The sequence below is a fragment of the Podarcis muralis genome, chromosome 2 (assembly GCF_964188315.1).
Source record: "Podarcis muralis chromosome 2, rPodMur119.hap1.1, whole genome shotgun sequence".
In the NCBI taxonomy this organism is placed as follows: Eukaryota; Metazoa; Chordata; class Lepidosauria; order Squamata; family Lacertidae; genus Podarcis; species Podarcis muralis.
The window spans coordinates 34,963,954-34,985,719 of NC_135656.1; the positions used below are offsets into that span (position 1 = coordinate 34,963,954).

Genomic DNA, 21,766 nt, shown 5'->3' on the forward strand with positions numbered 1-21,766 from the left:
TTTATTTATAGTATGTCTTAGTGCCTGTGACTTTCTTTTCCTTTGGCGCAGCAAGATCACCTCTAGGTTCCTAGAGGAGGATGGTCACAGGTTGTTCCTAGTTCTCCTTTATTACTGTTCAAGTAATTCTAATGATATTTTTGTAAATCTGTGGATTATCACTCTTCTGGTCCCATCAATCACCTTTTTTGAAACACACAATAGCCATTCTGATCAGGACACTGGTCTGTAGGGTAGCCAAAATGTGAGTGCAAAATGTTCATGTTTTTATGTAGCAGAACTCTTGGTGTCAGCAAAACCCAACAAAAAACATGATCACCATCTGCAGGATCCCTCCAGCTGAATGTAGAAATTGTTGGGATACTGCCAGGGAGATAACGTCCATCTGAGCCCCCAAGCCGGCTGCCGGACGATCCATCGACCTCCCGTAGTCACGCAGTCTCAGCAATTAGCGACACGAAGCCTTAGAAATAGATTGCCACATTCCTAGGCTGGTGCACACTCTTTCAGCAGAATCCACACAGCAAAAGATGCACAGCAGGAGAGCATATTTACAAGTTTATTCCACGTTGGTCAGAACAAAGAAAACCATGACCGCCTGCTAGCGTGTTCAGGCACAGACAGAGAAAACGAAAGCAAAGACACAACAGAAGCATCCTGTGAAACAGGAAATACGCAGACTCTGTGACTCACAACCTGCTCCCTTTTAAGGTGGAACGGAAATATCCTAACAGAAAGGTGGTCCCCGCTGTTCACACTTTGCAAACAGCCTTTTTTGCTGCACCAGCTACACTATAACTTCCAAACAATGAAAATAGGTGGCATCCAATGCACTCGTCCCATTAGATTTACCTTTGTGTAATGGTATTTTCGTCCCGTACCTTCCCCAGAAGAGATGGGGTGGGGTGGGAGCTAAATCCTATGCTAACAGAACAAGGGACTTGTGTTCTATATTGGATATAAGCCACTGTGTGTGACTGTAGAACTGTACTGCATTATCAATAATGTGACAAATCACTGCTTCTGTAGTTTTAGGGTATGCCAGGGTAGTTGTGCCCTCTGGCTGTGGCAGCCTTGGGAATACCAGGCATGGCACAATAGTCTTGCCTTTTAGCCATATTCTTTTCAGGAGATGGGGCAACCCCATTGCTACTAGAAATAGTCGGATGGTTTGATGATTCTGTGGTTTGGCTTGGCCTGTGGGGGTTTGACATCATGACCGCTTCCTTCTCTTGTCCCAGAGCACGTGATCCAGCTGCCGCTTTTTGGCTACAACGTTTACACTGTGGAGAAGATCAGTACACTTGGGATCCCCACGCCTTGCTTTGTAGGAGTGAATGAGGAACAGATCATTGTAGTGAATGGGAAGACCCAGGTATGGCTTTAGTAGAAATCCCTGGAGTATTTAGCAGCTTACTTTAGAGTAGCAAGTGCAGAGGCCTAATCCAGATCAGGACCATGCTGGGGGCTTTAATCCTCACCCCCCCCCCCGCCCCCCATCTGCTATCCTTACCTGGTTCAGGGAGGCATTAATGCATTAAGAGGAAAACTCACATTGGTTTCAACTATAAATCACAAGTGTGGTGGACCAACATGGGTTGGGGCCTCAAAATAAGGGAGCATAGCCCTTTGCTTCCTGGGTCTGCACGTAAAAAAAAGAAAATTCATACAGTTGTATCTAGTTTAACTTTTCTGAAATGTTCATCTGTTTCATAAACTTAACAGTAAGAACCCTTTATGTATCTCATAACGTGGGCTCTGGTCCATGAAAGCTTCTTTAGCTTTCAAGATGTCACAATAATCCTCGTTTTTAAACAAATCAGTGAGTTTCCATGTGATTGGGCTGAATATAGTAATCAGCATGTAAATGTCATAGCTACCCACAGTGAGCATTACCCAAGTGTGCTTTGGCAGGCTTCGTACAGAATCTGAATTAACCTTATTATTTTAATAGTACTTACAATAATTTCAATAAAGAATAATTGTGGAGAATGATGGAACAGAGTAATTTCCACAAAATTTTCAAGTTGTTCTTTTTTTTACTATTCCTGCAGCTGCATTATGGAATATCATGAAATGGGTGTATAGAGTGATTTACATTTTGAGAAAAGAATGTCCCTGAAAAGGCAGTTTCAGGGGGAGGGAGACTCTGCTATGAATATTTGCTCAGTTCAGAGGACTGCTGTCGAATTAGGACTCCTAAAAGGCAATTTGAAACATGCATTAAATTATGCGAAAGCTCGTGTGGACAAAATAACAGGAATTAACTTCTCATATGATTGGCTACTTATGAGAACAGGACGCTGCCATGAGATGAGTCACTGACCTGATCCAGAAGGTTTTCTTAATAGTCATGCGGTGCTTTTGATCCTCCACTGCAATATACGTGTCCTAACGGCAGTTTCCCTCCCTTCACCCAGAACCTTCACAGCCTCATTCCACTGGCGACGATACAGAGGATGCGGACTTTGCGCCCCATGAATGAATCTGGGCTTCCTGGCCTGGAAATTAACTATGGCTCAGCAGCAGATCCCAAAACGATTTGGTTTGAATTGAAGCAGGTAATATCCCTGGTCGTCGCCTCTTAAGTTAAAAGATCCAGATGTAATTTTTAGCTTTGCACATTTTGGGCCGTAACCAAGTTTACAAAAACAGACACAGCACAGTTGGGAGATCCGAATCTTACTAGGGTTTAGCAGTATACTACGGCCTTAAATTAGTCTTATTTCTGGTTTGTGGCATTCCCCTAGTGCAATACACCATAATAGAAGCCTGCTCTTTCTACAACCAGTCATTCAGGGCTCTTGGCAGAACTTATTTCTAGAGGTTAAAATCAAGTGAATTTCTAGCTACCCCAAGGCACTGACTGGTATGCTACAAAGAGGTATGTTCTGCTGCTAGAAAGCAACAACTCATGGGATTAAAGGCAGGAAGCCTGTTCTGCAGCATCCCCTTTCATGCTGTATGCTTGGGGATAGGGTACATCTCTGGCCTGCAGGAAGAGCATAGTGAGGAGTCCTTTATCTGGAACTAAACCCACTGTTCCTGCACGTGGTTCCCTGGAGGTGCTACTGCCAACCTGTGTAGCTGAACCACAGGACAGCGTTGCTTTTGAAGCAGGAGAAAGACCGCCATATGGGAAAACAAGTTAACTACAAGGCTTTTGACTACTGGATATTTTTTTTGTTGTTTTTTTAAAAAATACTGGCACAAGGAACACCAAGCTTTAGTAAACGAAGGCTCCATCTGGCTCTCACTTAAAAATATTTTTTTAGTTGGTGTGGGCTTCCTTTTGGAAAGTAGAGGTGCAAGCACAAAATGAAACGATTTCTCAAAATGAGGGGGAAGGAAGTAGAGATGGCAGATGAGGGACTTTTGTTTCATTGAAGTTTCTATCTTGACAGGCTAAAGCATTGTACCACACGACTGCCATCATCCTAGAAGAAACCGAATCTGAGGCTTAGTGAGTGGCAGAAATGTCTTTTTTTTGAACTCTGAAATCATAAAGCTTCATGCAAATTCTGTTCATCACAAGCATCTGAAGTAAGCACTGTTAACTTGGTTCTTGCTCTGCCTCCTAAGCCCAACCTCACTGCAGATTTTCCCTCTTTATTCAGATGCGTTTTTTTTTAAAAAAACACACACGTTTAGCCTTTCAGTTACTAGAGAGCAAAACTGGCTTAACAGTTCTAGACATGCTTCTTATTACATGTAATGAAGTTCAAGGAAGGACACGGGTATTTACAGTTTGTTTTGCTCAAAGCAGATCCAGGTTTACCCAAAGCATTGCTGACTTTCACCGTTACTGGCGCTGACAAATTTACACTACCTAGATGTTCAGGTATTATTAAAGCACTGGCATTCTACCTTTACTGTCCTCAATGGCTGTCGTGACTCTCCTTGATGCTTGTTTAATTGTGGTTCATATATGTGCTCTGAGCAGCATCAGTACAAATATTCCTTATGCAAACTGGAGGGGGAGGGGCTTGATCAGCTGTGGGGGGGGCAGGGAGCTTGCCTCTCAGCTGATCAACCCCCCTACCACTCTTTCTTACAAGAGTCAGAGCAGTATGGGGCTGGGTGATGTTATCTCGGCTGCTTCTTCCTCTCCCAAGGTGGGCAGGAAGATCCTTCCTTTGTATATGAGCTACTGCCCTGGCCCCTGTGTGTGATTTCCAGTGGTAAAAATAATGAGATTAAGCAGTGTAAGCTCTTTAACATTCATTTTATTAGCAGCTCACCATGAACCTTTTAAAGTAACAAACCCCTAGCTCCCAAGTGCAAGCTATTAAGAAGGGGGTCCCTCTGCCAGGCCCACCTTTGTCTAGGGAGTTTCCACTAAAGGAAAAGGTTAATGCTTCTCTAAGGCACAGAAGAAGAAAATACAATTGTAAAAAAACCATAATCCCAGCAGGGAATCTACAGTCTATGTCGAACTTGAACTATACATAAATAAAGCAGCATCTTCCTGCTAAAACCCCTGGGCAGTTTTGTCACAGTAGTCTGATAAGATGACATGAGAGGCACAATGCAGCAATATGGCTTTAAGTGAATACTTGCACAGCCCTCATACCAAAGACTCTGCTGTGCAGACTCACCTCTGCCCAGTCAACTGTGATATTTGGAAGGCTGGTTCTTTTAACATCCTGATGGACAATACAAAGTGGCTAATACAAATGGCTACATCTCATATTATAACCTGTAAAGTATTTTGCATATACACCTGAAAAACATAGTTCTGCACATGCAACACACTCATGTTTTCTGCAGGTGCAAATGTCCAGGACTCCTTACCGTGCATCAAACGCACCTGTCATCACAGAGCTTGTGAAGCAGCCCTAATGTGAACCTACCTGGAATCACATGTCAGTAATAAGCTATTTGCAAAGGTCTCTGATTTCTTTAGACTTATTCCATATGCACAAAGAAAAATGCAATTATACATTGCAATCGCAACAACTTTCCTGAAATACGTATTAGGCCTTTTCATCAGAAGGAGGTGCTCCTGGATACAACTGTTTACTGCAAACAAAAAACAGAATATAAACACTAGTAACCACCAAATAGAATTTGGCGGGGAGGGAAGGGTTGCCCCATGGCCTCTATTTATCCCTGAGGTTTCACAAAATATAAAACTCTTCAACTTATGTAAGCAAGGACATGCCCTCAAGCCTTGAAGAAGACTGTTCTCTCCTGAAAAATAAAATTGTATTAGTGTCTGACTACATGTTACATGCATTTGTATGTAACACAACTCTGATGGCCATGGGGAGCATAGAAGTTGGCAAACATGTATTTCACAACCTCATGTGAGAGTGGAGTCATTTGGGATAACACAGCTGACAGGAACTGGCACCAATAACCTCCCCTGCCCTGCTGGCGTTACAAAATCACCCGCTTCCCATAGCAGCTGCTCTCTGTTTAAAGAGGTAGCTTTCTGGATTTTATTATACTGTAGATTGATTTCATGCAACCTTTAGTTAGGCCCCAAATTTACTTTCTGACAGAGAGAGTTGTCCCTGGCAGCACTTCTCATTCTTATTGCAATATGCACAGTTTAAAAAATAATAACTCTAGTGCAAGGAGACACTTTTCAGCACAAACAACACAAATCAAAAGGGACCTGGGCAAAGCAGCTCTGCCAGACTCCCTCCCACTGTATCAAAATGAGAAAGCCTTCTTCAAAGCAAATGTACTCCATGACAACTCTGAGTGATGTTGCTGCTGCTAATTAAAAAAACATAGTAACGGACTGGGGGTTGAGGCGGGAAATCTTGGGTAGCAGCAAGATTCCTAGTCAGCAAAAGAATCAATTAGTGTCTCGTGGTATGTCTAAAACAAGCAAAGTTGACTGTATCACAGGGCAGCCTTGTAACTTAAAATTGGTGACTTCATCTGCACAACAGACTTTACCTAGCTAGGATAACATCTCAAAGGCCTTTCCCCCAGGCCAGTGCTTAACTGGGTCCACCACAACCCCACTCCCATAGCTACGATGATTCCTTTAAGTGCTTGGGGTCCAGCAGCCACAGGAAGCAGAGAAAACCAGTGCCTTTCAGGTGTCATGTTTCCAAGCTGGTTAGCTCCTGCCAGTCTGTCTCATTTTCACACTTGTCACGGGTTTTGAAAAATTCCTTGATCAGTCTCTGTGCTTCTTCTTTTACTACAAACAGAAAGGAACACACAATACACTGATGCCCAACCTTGTTCACCACTGTTAACTATAGTATCATTTAGCTTTGTCTCCAAGCCATCTATGAAGAAAAGAATCTGCATAAACCTCCCTTCCCAATAACACACAAGCAAAATTAGGTTAGTTTGATACTACATCTCTCTCATGCACATTTGCACAAATGCTCTGAACCATGAAAATATTCCAGTGGCAAATGCTGTTTAAAGAATAGGGGACTCGGGGAGAATGAAATGATCTACCACCGAAACACCGAGGAGATGCTAAGGAATGAAAACTATGTGCTGACACCAGTCTTATAACATTCCACATACACCTTCCAATTCCTATACCTTAGATACACCACTTGCATATTTCAAATATTTTCTTCAATTACACATATTAGATTATTTTACCCTACCCCCCCCCCCCAGCCACCATACACAGCTGGCTGCCTGATCATTTTGTACTCGTGTTAGATCCAGTATCTACTGGTACAAGGCACTAGCTAGACATTCCTCCCCAGCCATCACCTGATAACTCACCTGTCTTACGGAGAGGACTCTTGTCTGCAGCCAGTAAGTGAGAGAGGTGCCGGGCAAACCCTTTAAACAAATCCTGCCAATTAGGGATGAAGAAACAGAATGAGCATAACAGGGTTCTCACCCTCACTGACATATGATTGCTTTTGTGTACTCTCTGGGACATCTTGGTACTCCTATAACGTTTCCCATATTCTAACGACTAGGTGCCGAGACCAACATGGTAGGACCTAGCATCTTCCAGTTGTGCAGCACCCAGGACATGTATCTGACCTAATGAACTAATCACTTAGAAATAGAAAAACACCAATGTCTTGTATAAGTGAAACTTGTTGATCTGCAAGAAGTTCCTAAGGAACAAAGTCACAATGTAAGTATTTAAGCTCTCATTACCATCACACACGATTTAAAAACAAACACAGAATAAGAGTGCTGTTGTCCCACCAGTATTTTTTTCTGATATTGTCTATCTAGCTCACTGAACATTGGCTATAGGAAAGGGTAATATACCCTGCTCTTTCCAGACATGGTTTACCCTCACCCTAAAAGGGACCCAAGACACTGGCCAATACAGTGGAAATGGTCTCTCCATGCTGCCAGTTAGATAGGACAGACAACACTACTAGGCACCCCTTCAAGAGGAGGAAAAAGCAACATGGCTCATAACCAACCTTGGAAGCAAATTTGCCACCTTTGTAAAAAGGGGTCAAGTATTTTACAACAATGTCTGCCGTTTCCTTAAGTGACAATGCCTTTGTAGTTGGCTGGATGATTCTGGTTGTTCCTTCTTTATCAACCTGCGACAAATTGGGATCAAACGTGACTTTCTTTTTCATCAGCCCATCAGCTTTCCCCTCTGATTGCAATGTGATGGAAGACTTGGTCATCATCCGTAGCCTCTTTCCAGAAGGGCTTTCCAGATCCTTGAGAGAGAACAAGAGAGGAACAAATACTCATGAAAGGAATGTTGTGAGAAACAGGGAACACATAGCCTCTGCCAGCAATCTACCAGAGTTTCCTGACTTCTATTTCTTTGTGCCTTCCTAATGTCAAGGGACGGGGTAAAGATCCTTTCCAAATACTTTAAACCTTCAAGAAACAGTGTGTGGCTAGCTCACTTAAGAAAGTAAATGTCCCTCTTCAGGTATTTTTGTGTCACTGATCTTGCTATGCCTATTCATTACCAGTGGCCCACATAGTTGGGAGCAGGTCACACCCTTGCTGATTGAATCTTTTCCCCCCTTTGTGTTCTGTGTATAAATAGGCTTCTGCATAGCCTTTTCATCTCATTAAAAAAACAAAAAACCTTTCATCTCTTAATACTTGGAATGTAGGTGACCACTTCATTCATCTAATGCCTCCAGCTCACAAAATCTGATGCCACAATATATTTGTTAGTCTTTAAGTTGACACAACATTCTTTACAACAAAGTAAATCAGTTTCTTTTACAACAAACAAACAAACCTGTCTGGCCTCCTGGGATTTGCCCAACACATGCCAAATGGGGACCACTCTTCCTGCTACCCCAGTAATATTAACCATGCATGCATATTCCAATGGCCACACCTTAGTCCCATCCTAAGGTCTGATTGAGCTTTCCCACCATAAGTTCCTGCAAAGCATGCTTCGCCTGTATCTCAGGGATGTTTTTGTGTCTGCTCCTATGCAAGAGAGAGAAGGGGATTTAATAATAGTAATGAAGTATCACCTCAGCTGACCCTGGTCTCTTTCCATTATGGTTTCGACAACTGTTTGTCATTCCATCTTCAATGAAAGGCTTAACTCTGTGGGGGGATAGGAACAATCAGATACTTTGTTCAAGGATGGTGTATTTATGGTATTCAAAGGAAGCAGTAAAAACAACAGTCTTGACATGTGGTTTTCAACAGGTGAGCTACGGAAATAAAAAAATAGAGTTGGGGCCCTGATTTTTAAAACTGACAAATTCTATTAGCAGCTCCTGCAACAGACACAGATGCCATCCACAAAACATCTGTAACCACCTGAATTTTAAAAGCACAGCCTAATTAATATTTGAAATATATTTTAAGGACTGATTCAGCTGAGAATTCTGTGAATTTAAGCAATCCAAGCATACTTATCATCCATTTGCTGTTTAGAAAGATTTTACTCAAATAGCATTATTATTATTATTATTATTATTATGGAAATTAGTTACAGATAGTTAACACCCATGGAATGCCCGACTCAGGTCTGCTTCTGCAACTCCAAACTCAGTTCTAACCATCCTCCCGATTTACAGCCCAGACACCTTTGCTTCTGTTCTAAAAGCCTTTGCCAGATCAGAGGTATGTCAATTCAACGGCTGCCTTCAGCCTGAGTCTTAAATACAATTGTGAAGGAACAGCTATGAATAATCACTTTTCTTCTAACCTTCTACCAATTGGGAATTGGGTGGGTATCAGTTAGGAGGCTAGGGAAGAGCAACAACAAGGAAATATACCCCTCACCTCGGTTTTCCAAAGGTTGTTCCTGAACATGAGGATTCTGTTCCTGAGCTAGGAATTCTAAGGGTCAGACCTTCTCCTGCTTTTTCTGATTCTTCCTCTTCTACATAGGATCTGCTAGCTTGTTCTTCTTTGGAGACCATTTCAGTTTCCTGAGATTCTGCTTTCTCGTCACATGTTCTTTGGGAAGGAAACTGAGGTAGTTCATCATGGTAGCAGTTGTTCTCTTCTGCCAAATCAAGCGCTGACGCCAAGGACCCTGCTTTGGGGATGGAGAAGAATTTCGATATCTTCTGAGAGTCTTTCCTAGCTGCTTCTGCCAACAGCAGCTGTTTCTTACTGGGTTTGCCCTTCTTGGTGGGACTAACTCCCAAGCAGGCTATAGCATCAGGGGTGCTTTGCTGCCCCTTCTTCTCAGGAACCTCCTCGGCATTTTGGCAAACTTCTTCAGCCACTTTTGCCTGTCTCTCAAGTGTGCCATTAATGTCCATAGGCTCAGGGTCACAGTGGTGGCTTCCCTTCTGGTTAATGTCCTCCTTCAGAGGCTTAACTCCATCATCTCCCTTGGCAGCCAGAACTTCTGAAGCAGATTGGAATACATCAGATGACTTCCGAAATCCAATCCCCACCCTCTTGGGTTTGAACTACATTAGAAAGAAATGAGATGAGAGGTAGCTAGAGGGCTAGTTTTTGCCTATCTGTCTTGGAAATCAAATCCTAGTCCAGGCAAACTGTAGATGCGCCTTAAACTCAAAGACCACCTCACACCTTAATGTTATCCATAGAGAAAAAATTAAAAGCAATGGGACAGGGAAAAGAAGATTGCTGGAAGCCCACATAAAAAGAAATTATGAAAATGGAAACCTCATAGACGCCAGGACACAGGTTGCTGCTGCAAAATCACTTTAATATATATATATATATATATATATAGAGAGAGAGAGAGAGAGAGAGAGAGAGAGAGAGAGAGAGAATGCTATTTAAGGTTCTAATAGTGCCTATTTGCACTTACCGTATTCACCTTGGATGCGGGGATGAAGCCATCATCAGCTGTTGCCACTGGTTCAGTCTTCAACTTGGAACTGCCATTGACTCCAAGGGTGGAATACAGCTCCCCATCTTTGGAAGCCTTGTTAATTTCGGTTACCTTTATGTAACAAGAAAGGGGAAAGTTGTCTTGATAAGCTCTCTTACGCACAGCATTTTTTGCAACACAAAGCAAGGACAGGGTTCACAAATTCTGCTCTTCTTGTCCAAACTAATTAATGCGGAATTTGCACCACCCTTAATTCTCTAAGTGACCAGGAATGCCTTAATACAGCATAGGGTCCATTCTTGTAACATTCAAGCTTGGATGAACTTCAATTAGGGTTGCTATTGTTTATTTACTTCAGCTACTTGGTCGAGCCAGGATTACAATACGTCAGAATTTTGGGGGTTCTACCCTTGTCTGAATTTTGGAAATTTAAAGTTTATGATTTTTCTATTTCCTTCTGAGGAAACTGAGTAGTTCAGTGAAACGAGGTTTGTAGCCGGCATCCCGTTAAGGCTTTGTTCTATTTTAGGTATTTCTAATTTTTTCCCTTAAGTTTTTTGATTTTTATTATTTAGGTGATTTCCACAAGATAATATTTCTAGTTGATTACTTCTTGTTTCAGGGATTTTCACAGTATTTTATTTGTTTTGTGCAATTTCCCAGAGAGGAGCTGGCAGCCGCTTTGTTCCTTCCTGGTCCTTTTCACTGCTGCACTAAGCTAAGCCAAAGTTTGGCTTAGCGTTTGATCCAAACTGGGGCTCTAGTTAAGCTCTCTCTGCACTAAGCATGAGCTGCAGCCAAAGTTTGTTGACTTTGTTGAGGTGGAGGGAATGGAAGAGCCAGGCTGCCAGAACCAGATCCTCACTCTGGCACTAAGTTGACTGATTGTTTACCGTATTTTTCCGTGTATAACACGCCCCCTATTTGGAGGGACTCAAAATTAAGAAAATGGGGGGAGATTGCCCCCATGTATAAGACTACCGCCCCTTTTAAACATTCTTTTTTACTAAAAAAACCACAAACCTAGTCTTATACATGGAAAAGTACGGTAATTTCTATACTGCTTAATATATTTTTTGATATCTCTAAGCGGTGTACAAAAAGCTGCTGCAGATGTTAGCTGAGCACTGCCAAGACAAGGCAGAAGTGATTGTATATTAGGCAGCTGGAGCAATGCACTTTTCTGTAATGCTTAAAGCCACTCAAAGTATGGATTTATACATCTGGAAGGTCAAGACAATAACTCAAATGGTTTAGAATTACCACCATCAGTGGAAAGCAGGCCATGAATTAGAGCCCATTTGTATTTCTCGATAAGCAACACAGAATTACATGAAGCCTGCAGAACTGTATAGTTTCAAAACCCACTGCTCATTAGAAAAACAAACAAAATGCTTTCAGAATGATGTATTGTCAAAACTACTGGCATATTCTCCAAACTACGCATCTGAGCTTTGCTTGAGTTGAGTTCCAGCCTGCAGAAATTAAGGGTCTGCCCAAACACCCTCTTCTAAGACAGCAATGGGAAAAGATGGAGTAAGCAGTGTTTTCTCCATAGTACACACACACAAAATACCTAGCCATTTTCTCTAGCAGAGTTGCATATTTGAGAAACCAACACATCAGGGAGATCAAATGAAGCCCCTTAAAGCTATCAACTATTTCTTACCTTCTTTAAAACAGTCGCCTTGTACAGGTTTGCCATTTTACTGGCCTGGAAAGCTTCATACTCCATTTCCACAGCATGTTCTAGAACATCTGAGCTGAAACACAAGACAGTTTGATCAATTGCAGTGGGACATATTTCTCCAATAACAGAGGAAGTTCTCCAACACCTGTCAGGTCCGTTACTATGGAAGAAAGGCTGGAGCACTAACAATTAAAATCTCGGTGCAGAAATATTGGTGGAAACTTATGGTTAATGTGGTGTTTGTGTGTGCAGTTGGGAGGCAGGGCAGAAGACAGGGGTCTAAGAGCATATTTCCCCCCTCTGGATTATTTTTACTCTTTTATGAAGGTATTTCTACAGTTATCAATGAAGTATCACAACCTCCTCTGTGGTTTCAAAATAATAAGTTTGTGCAGTATATTACCACCATCTAGCGGGAACTAAAGAGAATTGCAAGCTTCATAGAAAAACAGGGTTGTAGCTGTTAAGATTCATTTTTGCACACCCACCTCAACCTATTCAGAAAATATTGCAAGAAATGATTTTAAAAATGTTATTTTGGCTTTAGTACACAATATTGTCTTCCGTAGGAGTACACAATTTTGGATTCTAATTTAAAGTATGACATTTAACTTGAAGTGCTCGACTTGCTCTACAAGTTTCCCCACAAACCTGAAGTTATTTATAGCCTCCCCTTAAAAAAAAGAAAGAAAAAACACCTTTCCCAGTGCAACTTTGGAACATAAACAGGGTGAGTCCTTTAAAAGAGGCCCCATGGATACAGAGTACACATGTTCCAAGGGGCCTCTTTTAAAAGACTCACCCTGTAGAAACACATTACTAGAACACAACTAATAAAATGATAGAAAATTGTTCCTTTAAAAACCACCCCAGAACAACAGACACCTGTTTCTCATGCTCCCAAAAGCAGTGAGAGGGAATGAGATGTTAAAACAGTGGAACCTGAAGTATAAGATTACTGGTGGCTGAGAAAGCATTTCAAACCACAACACTGCGTTTTGCAAATGGCTGTGACATATAAAATTAGGTTAAGGTATATAACTTGATCCAGCACTGGTGCATGTGCAGGAGCCCTCTTTTCCTTGCTTCCCATCACTACCACTGCATGTGCACAAGTATGCACATGGAAAGCACATGAGCCACTACAGGGAATAGGAGGCTTGCACAGCTCATGAAGGGAGGGCTGGATGGGCGATATGTGCACACGAGCCCCTAGTGCCATGCGCCGGCTTGCATAAATTCCCTGCCTTGCATAAATGCCCACTGCTTGCCCTACGGAGATCTATGGGGCTCCTCCCGGACTAGATAATAACTTCCTACCCATCTCTTGTTAGAGCTGCTTCCCGGTTGTTGCTCAGTGCTTCTTTCAGCATGTTCAGACAGTGTTCTCTAGCCTAAAATTGAAGGAGAAGAGATGGGAGCCAATTTCAGATTGCAGAAGGAAAGTGAAGCATCATCTGTTCTAACCAGCAGTTCTGGGACAGTACAAATAATGTAAAGTATACTCAGTATCATTTTTTTGTATTGTAATTTCTTGTTGTGAATCTCCCTGAGATCTTTGGAGGTAGGGAAGTATACAAATTTAATAAATAATAATAATCAAACCTTCTTTCACTACTATATGGACATGAGTAATCTTTTCCCAGCTGCTCTATAAATATCTGCTGTTGTCTCTGCATCCTCTCCAATTTATTTGCCTTCCTAAAACCTGCCAACTGAAACCGGACAATATACCCCAGTTACATTCCTATACTACAATCTAATATAGATCAAGATGCTATCCTTCTCTTAAGGCATTCCACCACACCACACTTTTATGCCTTCATCCCATTTTCATCAGTGCTATTTTCTTGCCAGTTATTTCTCACGCCCATGTCGTAACCCAGGTGGGGAGGGGAAAGGAGCTTGGTGTAAGTAATCACAGCCCCTTCTTACCTTCACTGTGATTTTAGCTATTTTTCTGCTGGCTGCATCCTTCAAGGGACAATCAGCATCTACAATGAGACAGATACACAAACATTTTCTGACATGTTGCCTTACCTCTTGCAGTAGATGAGTGGGTACATGAAGGATATAGCCATTTAAAATAATAAATTAGACAAGTATCCATTGTGGTGATAGTATTTTTTAGAAGGTTTTTTTTTTTACATGTTTTAACACAGTGGTACCTCGGGTTGCATACGCTTCAGGTTACAGACTCCGCTAACCCAGAAATAGTGCTTCAGGTTAAGAACTTTGCTTCAGGATGAGAACAGAAATTGTGCTCTGGTGGCGCGGCAGCAGTGGGAGGCCCCATTAGCTACAGTGGTGCTTCAGGTTAAGAACGGACCTCCAGAACAAATTAAGTTCTTAACCTGAGGTACCACTGTATCTCCAAAATCCTAGATAGCAGATTTTCTCAAGTATTATTCAAGGACAGGTGCTATCCTTGCCATCATTTAGAGATGGAACCAGCCTTTTATGTGTTTTTCTACTGTAAACTCTATCAAGGAGTCAGAGAACATTTAATTTATCCCCTTATAAGATTCCTGGTCAATTAGACACCCTTGTGAGAATCTTCTTGGAGGGAGGGCTAATAAACCCACTACTGAGCAGGTGGCACTGTATTTGGTTGCCATTTTTGTAAAAGTGGGATGTGAGGGCGATCTGGCTGCGACATCTGTCACCCCATCGATCGCCAGGGTTGATTCGGCTTCTCTGGCTGGCTAGGCGGGTGTCTCCTTCATTGCTCCATGTGCATAAATGGAAGACGACAACCATCTCATACAGAAGGAGTATACCATTCTTTGGTCAAGGGTATACAATAGCTGCGCTCCTCTGCCAGAGCCTCCAAACAAGCTCAAGGTCTTTTTTGTTAAAATCAGTTAGGCGGTGTAGGCCTTTGGCTTGCCAGGCCCTTACTTGGATGCTTTGGGATGCATAGTGGAATAGTGGTTGTTGGGTCAGGAGAATTATAGTGGAGATGAGGTTGGGGTCAGTTTCCCTACTTTTTCCTTCTATCCTTTAGCATGGACTGTGTGAACCTGTTTAGTGTTCTGGGGATTTTCCTTAGTTTGTTTAGAAGGAATGGATACGCTGTAGTGGGAGTCTTTCTGATTGTATCCATTTCCAATACCATTATTAATAAATATGAGACTCTATCTTGAACTTCTTGAAAATGACCCAGAGATTGAGGAATATGAGATCCAACCCAGGCCTCCACTTAATAAATATGAGACTCTATCTTGAACTTCTTGAAAATGACCCAGTGATTGAGGAATATGAGATCCAACCCAGGCCTCCGCTTCTTGTGGCCCCCCTGTTTTTTTTTGGAACCACAAAGAAGATTGAGTAAAGTCCTTGAAATGTCTCCCAGAGTTCTTTGCTTCCCTGCCTCCGTCATGTGAAGAGGGTCATAACCCAACCCATCTCATCGCAACCCATTCGGTTCATCAGCAACTGGCTGAAATATGTAAATTAACTGTAGTATTGGGTTTGATACACCCATAATTTTCATGTGAAATGGGAAACAGAAGTAAGAAATTGATTTGGGCAGATAGCAATCTCTCCAACTATTTTTGCTACAGTCAAGTTTAAGCCCAATTTTTCTGGCAATAAGCTCATCATTGTGGGCCACACTTAACTTTGGGTCAAGCATTAACTCCTGAGCTCTTTAGCTTCATATACAGGTAGTGCTATACTGTATAAATAGTAACTTTAGTCACTGTAAAATCCCCAGAAAGAACCATAAATGTTTTGTCTGAAGCATCTGATCTATGAAGTAATGCAGAAATTTACCTGGAGGGACAAAGTTGTCTTTTTCAGGTTCCTGGCCCTGAAAGAAATGTAAGAGAGAAAATTCAATGACATAAACCAGGAAAAACGTATTTAAAAGTATAGGCTGGAACACAGGACTAGATTCAGAATCTGAGGTTTTTTTTACACAAAAGACCTTCCACATTTACGCAACAATTTTTAGTCTGAGCCAAAGCTTGCTAAGGCTTTGTTAAACGTCGTGAGTCGATAATAAATTGGAACAATCTAAGTAAGCACTGGAAACATTATAAAAGGAATGGGGGACTTTCACCACATACAGTGGGAATGCCATTTCTAAAAAAAATATTAAGAGCTCAATAACAGGAATTACAATGATATCCCAATGGATCTGGAATTTTGTTTTTTCATTGAATTATATGGAAAGTACAGTAAAAAATAAACATAATAAATTTAGTCTTATACACGCTGAAAGCAGCACGAATATTATATGCTAGTACATAACGACTGCCAACAATAGAAGAATGGATTAATAAAACCTGGGCATTTGCCTTAATGGCAAAATTAACCTGATTTAAAAGAAAAAAGACAGCGGGAAGGTAATTTTAAGAAGTGGAATTCATTTACTGAATATTGTAGGAGAAACACAATACCTCCCCATTCAGCAGGTGGTTTCACACTGTTTTGAGATTTAAGATTAGATGTATAGTAATGGCTTATTTAGGGACGCGGGTGGCACTGTGGGTAAAAGCCTCAGCGCCTAGGGCTTGCCGATCGAAAGGTCGGCAGTTCGAATCCCCGCAGCGGGATGCGCTCCCGTCGTTCGGTCCCAGCGCCTGCCAACCTAGCAGTTCGAAAGCACCCCCGGGTGCAAGTAGATAAATAGGGACCGCTTACTGGCGGGAAGGTAAACGGCGTTTCCGTGTGCGGCTCTGGCTCGCCAGATGCAGCTTTGTCACGCTGGCCACGTGACCCGGAAGTGTCTCCGGACAGCACTGGCCCCCGGCCTCTTGAGTGAGATGGGCGCACAACCCTAGAGTCTGTCAAGACTGGCCCGTACGGGCAGGGGTACCTTTGCCTTTACCTTAATGGCTTATTTTATGACATTTCTCATATTTGTAGACTGAATAAATAAAATTGCTACCTTCTTTTAACAACTGGACTAATCAAAAGGGAATAAAGCAAAAAATATGCGGGGCAGCATGAGAGGATGGGTGTGTAAGTCTGTATGTGTATGCGTGCACATATACTGATTGCATGGGTGGGCTGCACACATATACTGTATGCACCTTGCATTTTAAAGACATAAAAGCAGAAACAAAATGATCCATGGGATAAAACATTGGGTCATTCATTTTCTTCCATGCTGGTTTGAGCAAATAATTAGAGTTGCCTCTATTAATTGCCTCATCTCTATGTTTTCTTCTATAATACAGTGCAATTTTACATTTTCTTGTATTTAAAAATGTCATTTTATAATCTGCAGCTGCAATGCATAACAAGGAATGGTTGGCTTTTAAAAATAGCATTAGAGTTACTAGTTAAGTCTTAGAAGGAGCCTTCATTTAAGGCAGTGATTTAGCCCAGGAGTTCTTTTTTTCTGTGTGAAAATCAGACACCAAGAAAAGCCATCCACTTTCCATCCCGAAGTCCCTAATCTGCACAGATAGGGTTTGGTTTCAAGACTGAATGGGACTGTATTCTAGTCACATAGGAAGGGTGGGGAATTCAACCAAGAAAATGCTTGGAGACAGAAAGAAAGCGCACACAGAGATATGCACAAAAAGGCCACTTTAAGAGCTCTCCTCATTAAGCAACCTGTGGTAAAGCATCATAAAAATTGAAAGATAAAGGTACTATTCTCTAACTAACAAAGAAATGTCAGAGCAAGGTAAGTTCTTTAATGTGTGAATGATTTCTCACATATTAACATAAGAACACAATAAAGACCTCATGGCTTGAATCAGTAACACTTAGGCTGCAATCCTATACCCGCTTACCTGTGAATAAGTCACGCTGAACTCAGTGAGGCTTACTTCTGAGTAAGCACATATAGGATTCCGCTGTTACTTACCCTTTTCCCACCCGTCGAGATAGTACCCGTCTCCTGCGAGGAAGTTACCAACTTACCTTGCGCAGACTCATCTGCCTCTTATAAAAGTTATTCCATTCCCTTTTCTGATGGTCCTCATTCGTTTCAGCCACACTCCCGCTGTCTTCATCATATCTGAACAATAACCCGGAAACAGTTGGAAACTGAACAGGAAGGTTGCCCAGAATTACTTCAAACATTATACTGGCATCAAGGAAATTTGATCTAGCAAATACATCACAATATCCCAGAGGATTGTGGGCCCGAGTCCCAGTCAGATTTCATTCCAGGGTGAGACTGTCACATTTCCAGATTTTCTCTCAAATAAATCAATCCAGAACTGATCATTTCCTCATAACCGACACGGACTTCTATGTTCCTCTTGCCATGTGTCTTATCGGTTGAATTCAGAGAAGATTGAGTTGAACTCACTTGGACAACAGGGTCTTCCCAGCTCCCCACTACTGTCCCCTGTGCCCCCCCAGAATATGCTCCTGGAGGCCAGAAGACCCTCTCTGGTCTGGCATCGGAAGGGGCAGAAGAGCTACAATGAGACAGGGAAATCAGAGGAATTTGACAGGGCACAAGTGTTTTTCCACTCATGCAAACCCTCTCTAGACGAGTGTTTCCCAACCTTGGGCCTCCAGCTGTTTTTGAACTACAATTCCCATCATCCCTGACCACTGGTCTTGCTAGCTAGGGATGATGGGAGTTGTAGTCCAAAAACAGCTGGAGGCCCAAGGTTGGGAAACACTGCTCTAGACTGAAGCTGGTTCATTTATGAATTGTTAGCATCAGAAACGTATGTGTTAAATAATAAGTCACTTTTAAAGTTCCAAAGCTTTTAACTACTTAAAAGTGATCACTTTCCTTTAAAGACCACCCTGCATAAAAAGAATACATTTACAGATGAGTTTATGCAAGATATGCAAGTAGAGCAGAAAATTGAATTACAAAAGGTGAAATATATGGCTGGTTTATCTTTGTTTCACAAGAAGTACAGATGTTAACCGCATGCAATGATCAGGTGATAACAAAAGAGAAAGGATATAGTGCAAACTATTTCATTTAACCGGGAAGTAAAAGAAAAATGGCAACTTAACATTTGGTTTTAATCTTTCTGCTGCATACCAGAACAAAACGCAGGTCACGAAACAGAACAAAGGCCAATCTAGCCAAAATTAAGCACTTTCAGATCTTGTTCGCAATGGGAGAGTGGTGCTGAACATACACTTAACTTTCCCATTGAAATCAGTGAGTCATTTGCTTACGGTCACTAGTCAAATTCTTCTGAAAAACCCCCAGGCATGCTGCTGTGAGCACTTTCTGGAGGATAATCAGAGGCACCAGGGCAAGAGATGAATGTCTGGGGCACTTGGAAGCTAAAGAGGACAGTGACCTGCTTCTTACAGCACGGGCAATCATTCTCTTTCTCTTCCCGGGGTGCCCCCATCCCTCCTTTAAGAGGGATTAGAAAGCACAACAGGGACACGGGTGGCGCTGTGGGTAAAAGCCTCAGCGCCTAGGGCTTGCCGATCGTCAGGTCGGCGGTTCGAATCCCCGCGGCGGGGTGCGCTCCCGTTGCTCGGTCCCAGCGCCTGCCAACCTAGCAGTTCGAAAGCACCTCCGGGTGCAAGTAGATAAATAGGGACCGCTTACTAGCGGGAAGGTAAACGGCGTTTCCGTGTGCGGCTCTGGCTCGCCAGAGCAGCGATGTCACGCTGGCCACGTGACCCGGAAGTGTCTCCGGACAGCGCTGGCCCCCGGCCTCTTGAGTGAGATGGGCGCACAACCCTAGAGTCTGTCAAGACTGGCCCGTACGGGCAGGGGTACCTTTACCTTTACCTTTAGAAAGCACAACATTTTGCCAGAAGCTACTGCTCTCTGTTGTATCAATACAGAACAGGGTGGAACAGCTGAAAACACCAAGGTCTAATTTCACACTTTTACTGACTCACACGGTCTCACTGAAAATCTCCCTGACCATGATGAGATGAGAGCTGGGCTTTGATAAGCGAGACAAGTCTGAGGCTTCCTCCAAACCTAGTGCTAAAGGACAGAATGGATGACCCCCTACTTCCTTCCAGCCCTAATATTCAGCCAAAGCCTTGGATGTGTTCTGGCTCTGTGCTTGCCAGGAGAGGCACGAGTGATTTGGCTTGCTCTTCCATCAAGCTCATAGGAAGAGGAAGGCTCTGTCGTCGCACCTCCCCTCTCCCTGCTGCCAATCCTTCAGCCATCAACTGCTTTCTGACCTCCTTCTCCAACTTCATTGCTGGAGAAAGAGGAGATTTCCTCCTGCCTCCGTTTGGAGTCAAAACATGAGGTCAGATACAAGACCTTGCCGCTTGAGGGTGAGCCTGCGACAACAAATTGTTGGCTGGCCAGTAAGAACAACCATATTTGTTAACCCCTGGCTGCATCACGACATAAAGGCATTTATGCCATATTTTTAACCAGTGTTTTCTTTTAAACCTACAGTGGTACCTCTGGTTACGTACTTAATTCGTTCTGGAGGTCTGTTCTTAACCTGAAACTGATCTTAACCTGAGGTACCACTTTAGCTAATGGGGCCTCCCACTGCTGCCGCGCCACCGCCACACAATTTCTGTTCTCATCCTGAAGCAAAGTTCTTAACCTGAGGTACTATTTCTGGGTTAGTGGAGTCTGTAACCTGAAGCCTATGTAACCCGAGGTACCACTGTATTTTCTGTTGGTTCTACTAAGTCCAGCTATCAACTCCCAGGCTCAGCTACACTTCAAGGAGTTATCTATTCCTCTGGCTGATTCATGAAGTCGCAGTGGCTGCTGAAGTCATGGCGCTTGGCTTAGTTTGTATGCAGCGGGGAGGGATGCGGGACTTCAGGTATGAGGAAACTACTAGTCCCAAAACAACTGAAGCCGCCATAGGGGATAAAAGAGGAGAAATCCTTACTATTGTCAACAGAACTCACTTCTGCTGGAGTCGGAAGCAAACCCATACCTGCTGAAGCCACCCATGCCTCTTCTGCCTCCTTCGTACAGGTCTGGGTCAAAGGCATTCCAAGAAGAAGCAGAGGGTCCAATGCAGGTTCTATTCCAGCCGCTGCCAGTGTGTTCAAGTGCCTCTACGTGCTTTTTCACCACTTGAGGATTCTTACAGTAATCACAGCACTTATTGCACTGGGGAACTGCATCTCCAAAATAGTTGGCTATAGCGGCATGACGACAACTAAGAGACAAAGACAGAATAGTATCATTTTGAGGGAAAGGGGCAGCAAAGAGACTTTGTCCTAAGTCAGGAAGAGGCAAACTCTGGCCCTCCAGATGTTTGGGACTACAATTCCCATCACCCCTAGCTAACAGGACCAGTAGTCTGGGATGATTGGAATTGTAGTCTCAAACATCTGGAGGGCTGGAGTTTGCCTATGCCTGCCCTAGATGGTTAAGCAAGCCTAGAGTATGGTTACCAGATCTTTTTCCAATGAATCCGGGGACACTTTTTTTTGGGGGGGGGGGGGGAGCTGAGTAGCAACAGGAAGTCAGTAGTGGGGATGGTGAGGCAAAACACCCTGGGCCCAAGCACACATGCATATTGTATAAACATATCATATGGGGACTTCCGGAGAGGAAAAATGGCAGGCGCCACAGCAGTGAGCAGCTCCTGAAGCCAACCAGAGCCAAGTGCGCTACCAGACTGACTCCGGGCTGCTGAGGCTGCCGCTGCCACATTTCCCGGGGACAGATTTGCAAATCGGGGGACTGTCTCTGGAAACTGGGGACGTCTGGTAACCCTAGCCTAGAGAGGTGTCATAATGGTGGTCAAATAACCTCAGAATCAAGGCACACTGCCACAATGGGAATAATTCAGAAAGCAAAGTTTCTAGGTTACCTGAATCTGGAATTTGCTGGTTTTTAATTTTAGAATATTCAAGCACATGGCTTGGTGGCCACAAATGGTTTCTTGACAGTCTCTCCTACCCGCTTTTAAACAGAAAGTATGCTAGCAGTTATGACGCTCCAAAATGCCAGCAAT

General features: G+C 42.9%; 2 protein-coding genes across 10 annotated transcripts in view; one reads left to right on the plus strand and one right to left on the minus strand.

The window, feature by feature from the left end:
* LOC114590615 (unconventional myosin-XVB-like) overlaps positions 1-7,320 on the plus strand; it is a 75,558-nt gene extending 68,238 nt beyond the window's left edge. For 3 of the 4 annotated variants that reach the window (XM_077924201.1, XM_028716884.2, XM_028716882.2), the window contains 3 exons: positions 1,242-1,375; positions 2,421-2,561; positions 3,405-3,877. In XM_077924201.1, coding sequence (XP_077780327.1) covers positions 1,242-1,375; positions 2,421-2,561; positions 3,405-3,464 — 335 coding nt within the window. In that variant the 3' untranslated portion in view covers positions 3,465-3,877. Of the gene's footprint in view, positions 1-1,241; positions 1,376-2,420; positions 2,562-3,404; positions 3,878-6,917 lie in introns of those variants that run through there. The other variant, XM_077924200.1, reaches the window with a different exon arrangement.
* Positions 4,207-21,766, minus strand: part of RECQL5 (RecQ like helicase 5) — a 50,283-nt gene continuing 32,723 nt past the window's right edge. For 5 of the 6 annotated variants that reach the window (XM_028716893.2, XM_028716892.2, XM_028716897.2 and 2 more), the window contains 12 exons: positions 20,735-20,962; positions 17,790-17,886; positions 15,684-15,720; positions 13,842-13,900; positions 13,227-13,300; positions 11,886-11,979; positions 10,193-10,327; positions 9,184-9,824; positions 8,421-8,496; positions 7,383-7,634; positions 6,715-6,787; positions 4,207-6,163 (listed from right to left, as the gene is read on the minus strand). In XM_028716893.2, the coding sequence (XP_028572726.2) occupies positions 6,063-6,163; positions 6,715-6,787; positions 7,383-7,634; positions 8,421-8,496; positions 9,184-9,824; positions 10,193-10,327; positions 11,886-11,979; positions 13,227-13,300; positions 13,842-13,900; positions 15,684-15,720; positions 17,790-17,886; positions 20,735-20,962 (1,867 nt within the window). In that variant the 3' untranslated portion in view covers positions 4,207-6,062. The remainder of the gene's footprint in view (positions 6,164-6,714; positions 6,788-7,382; positions 7,635-8,420; positions 8,497-9,183; positions 9,825-10,192; positions 10,328-11,885; positions 11,980-13,226; positions 13,301-13,841; positions 13,901-15,683; positions 15,721-17,789; positions 17,887-20,734; positions 20,963-21,766) is intronic. The other variant, XM_028716896.2, reaches the window with a different exon arrangement.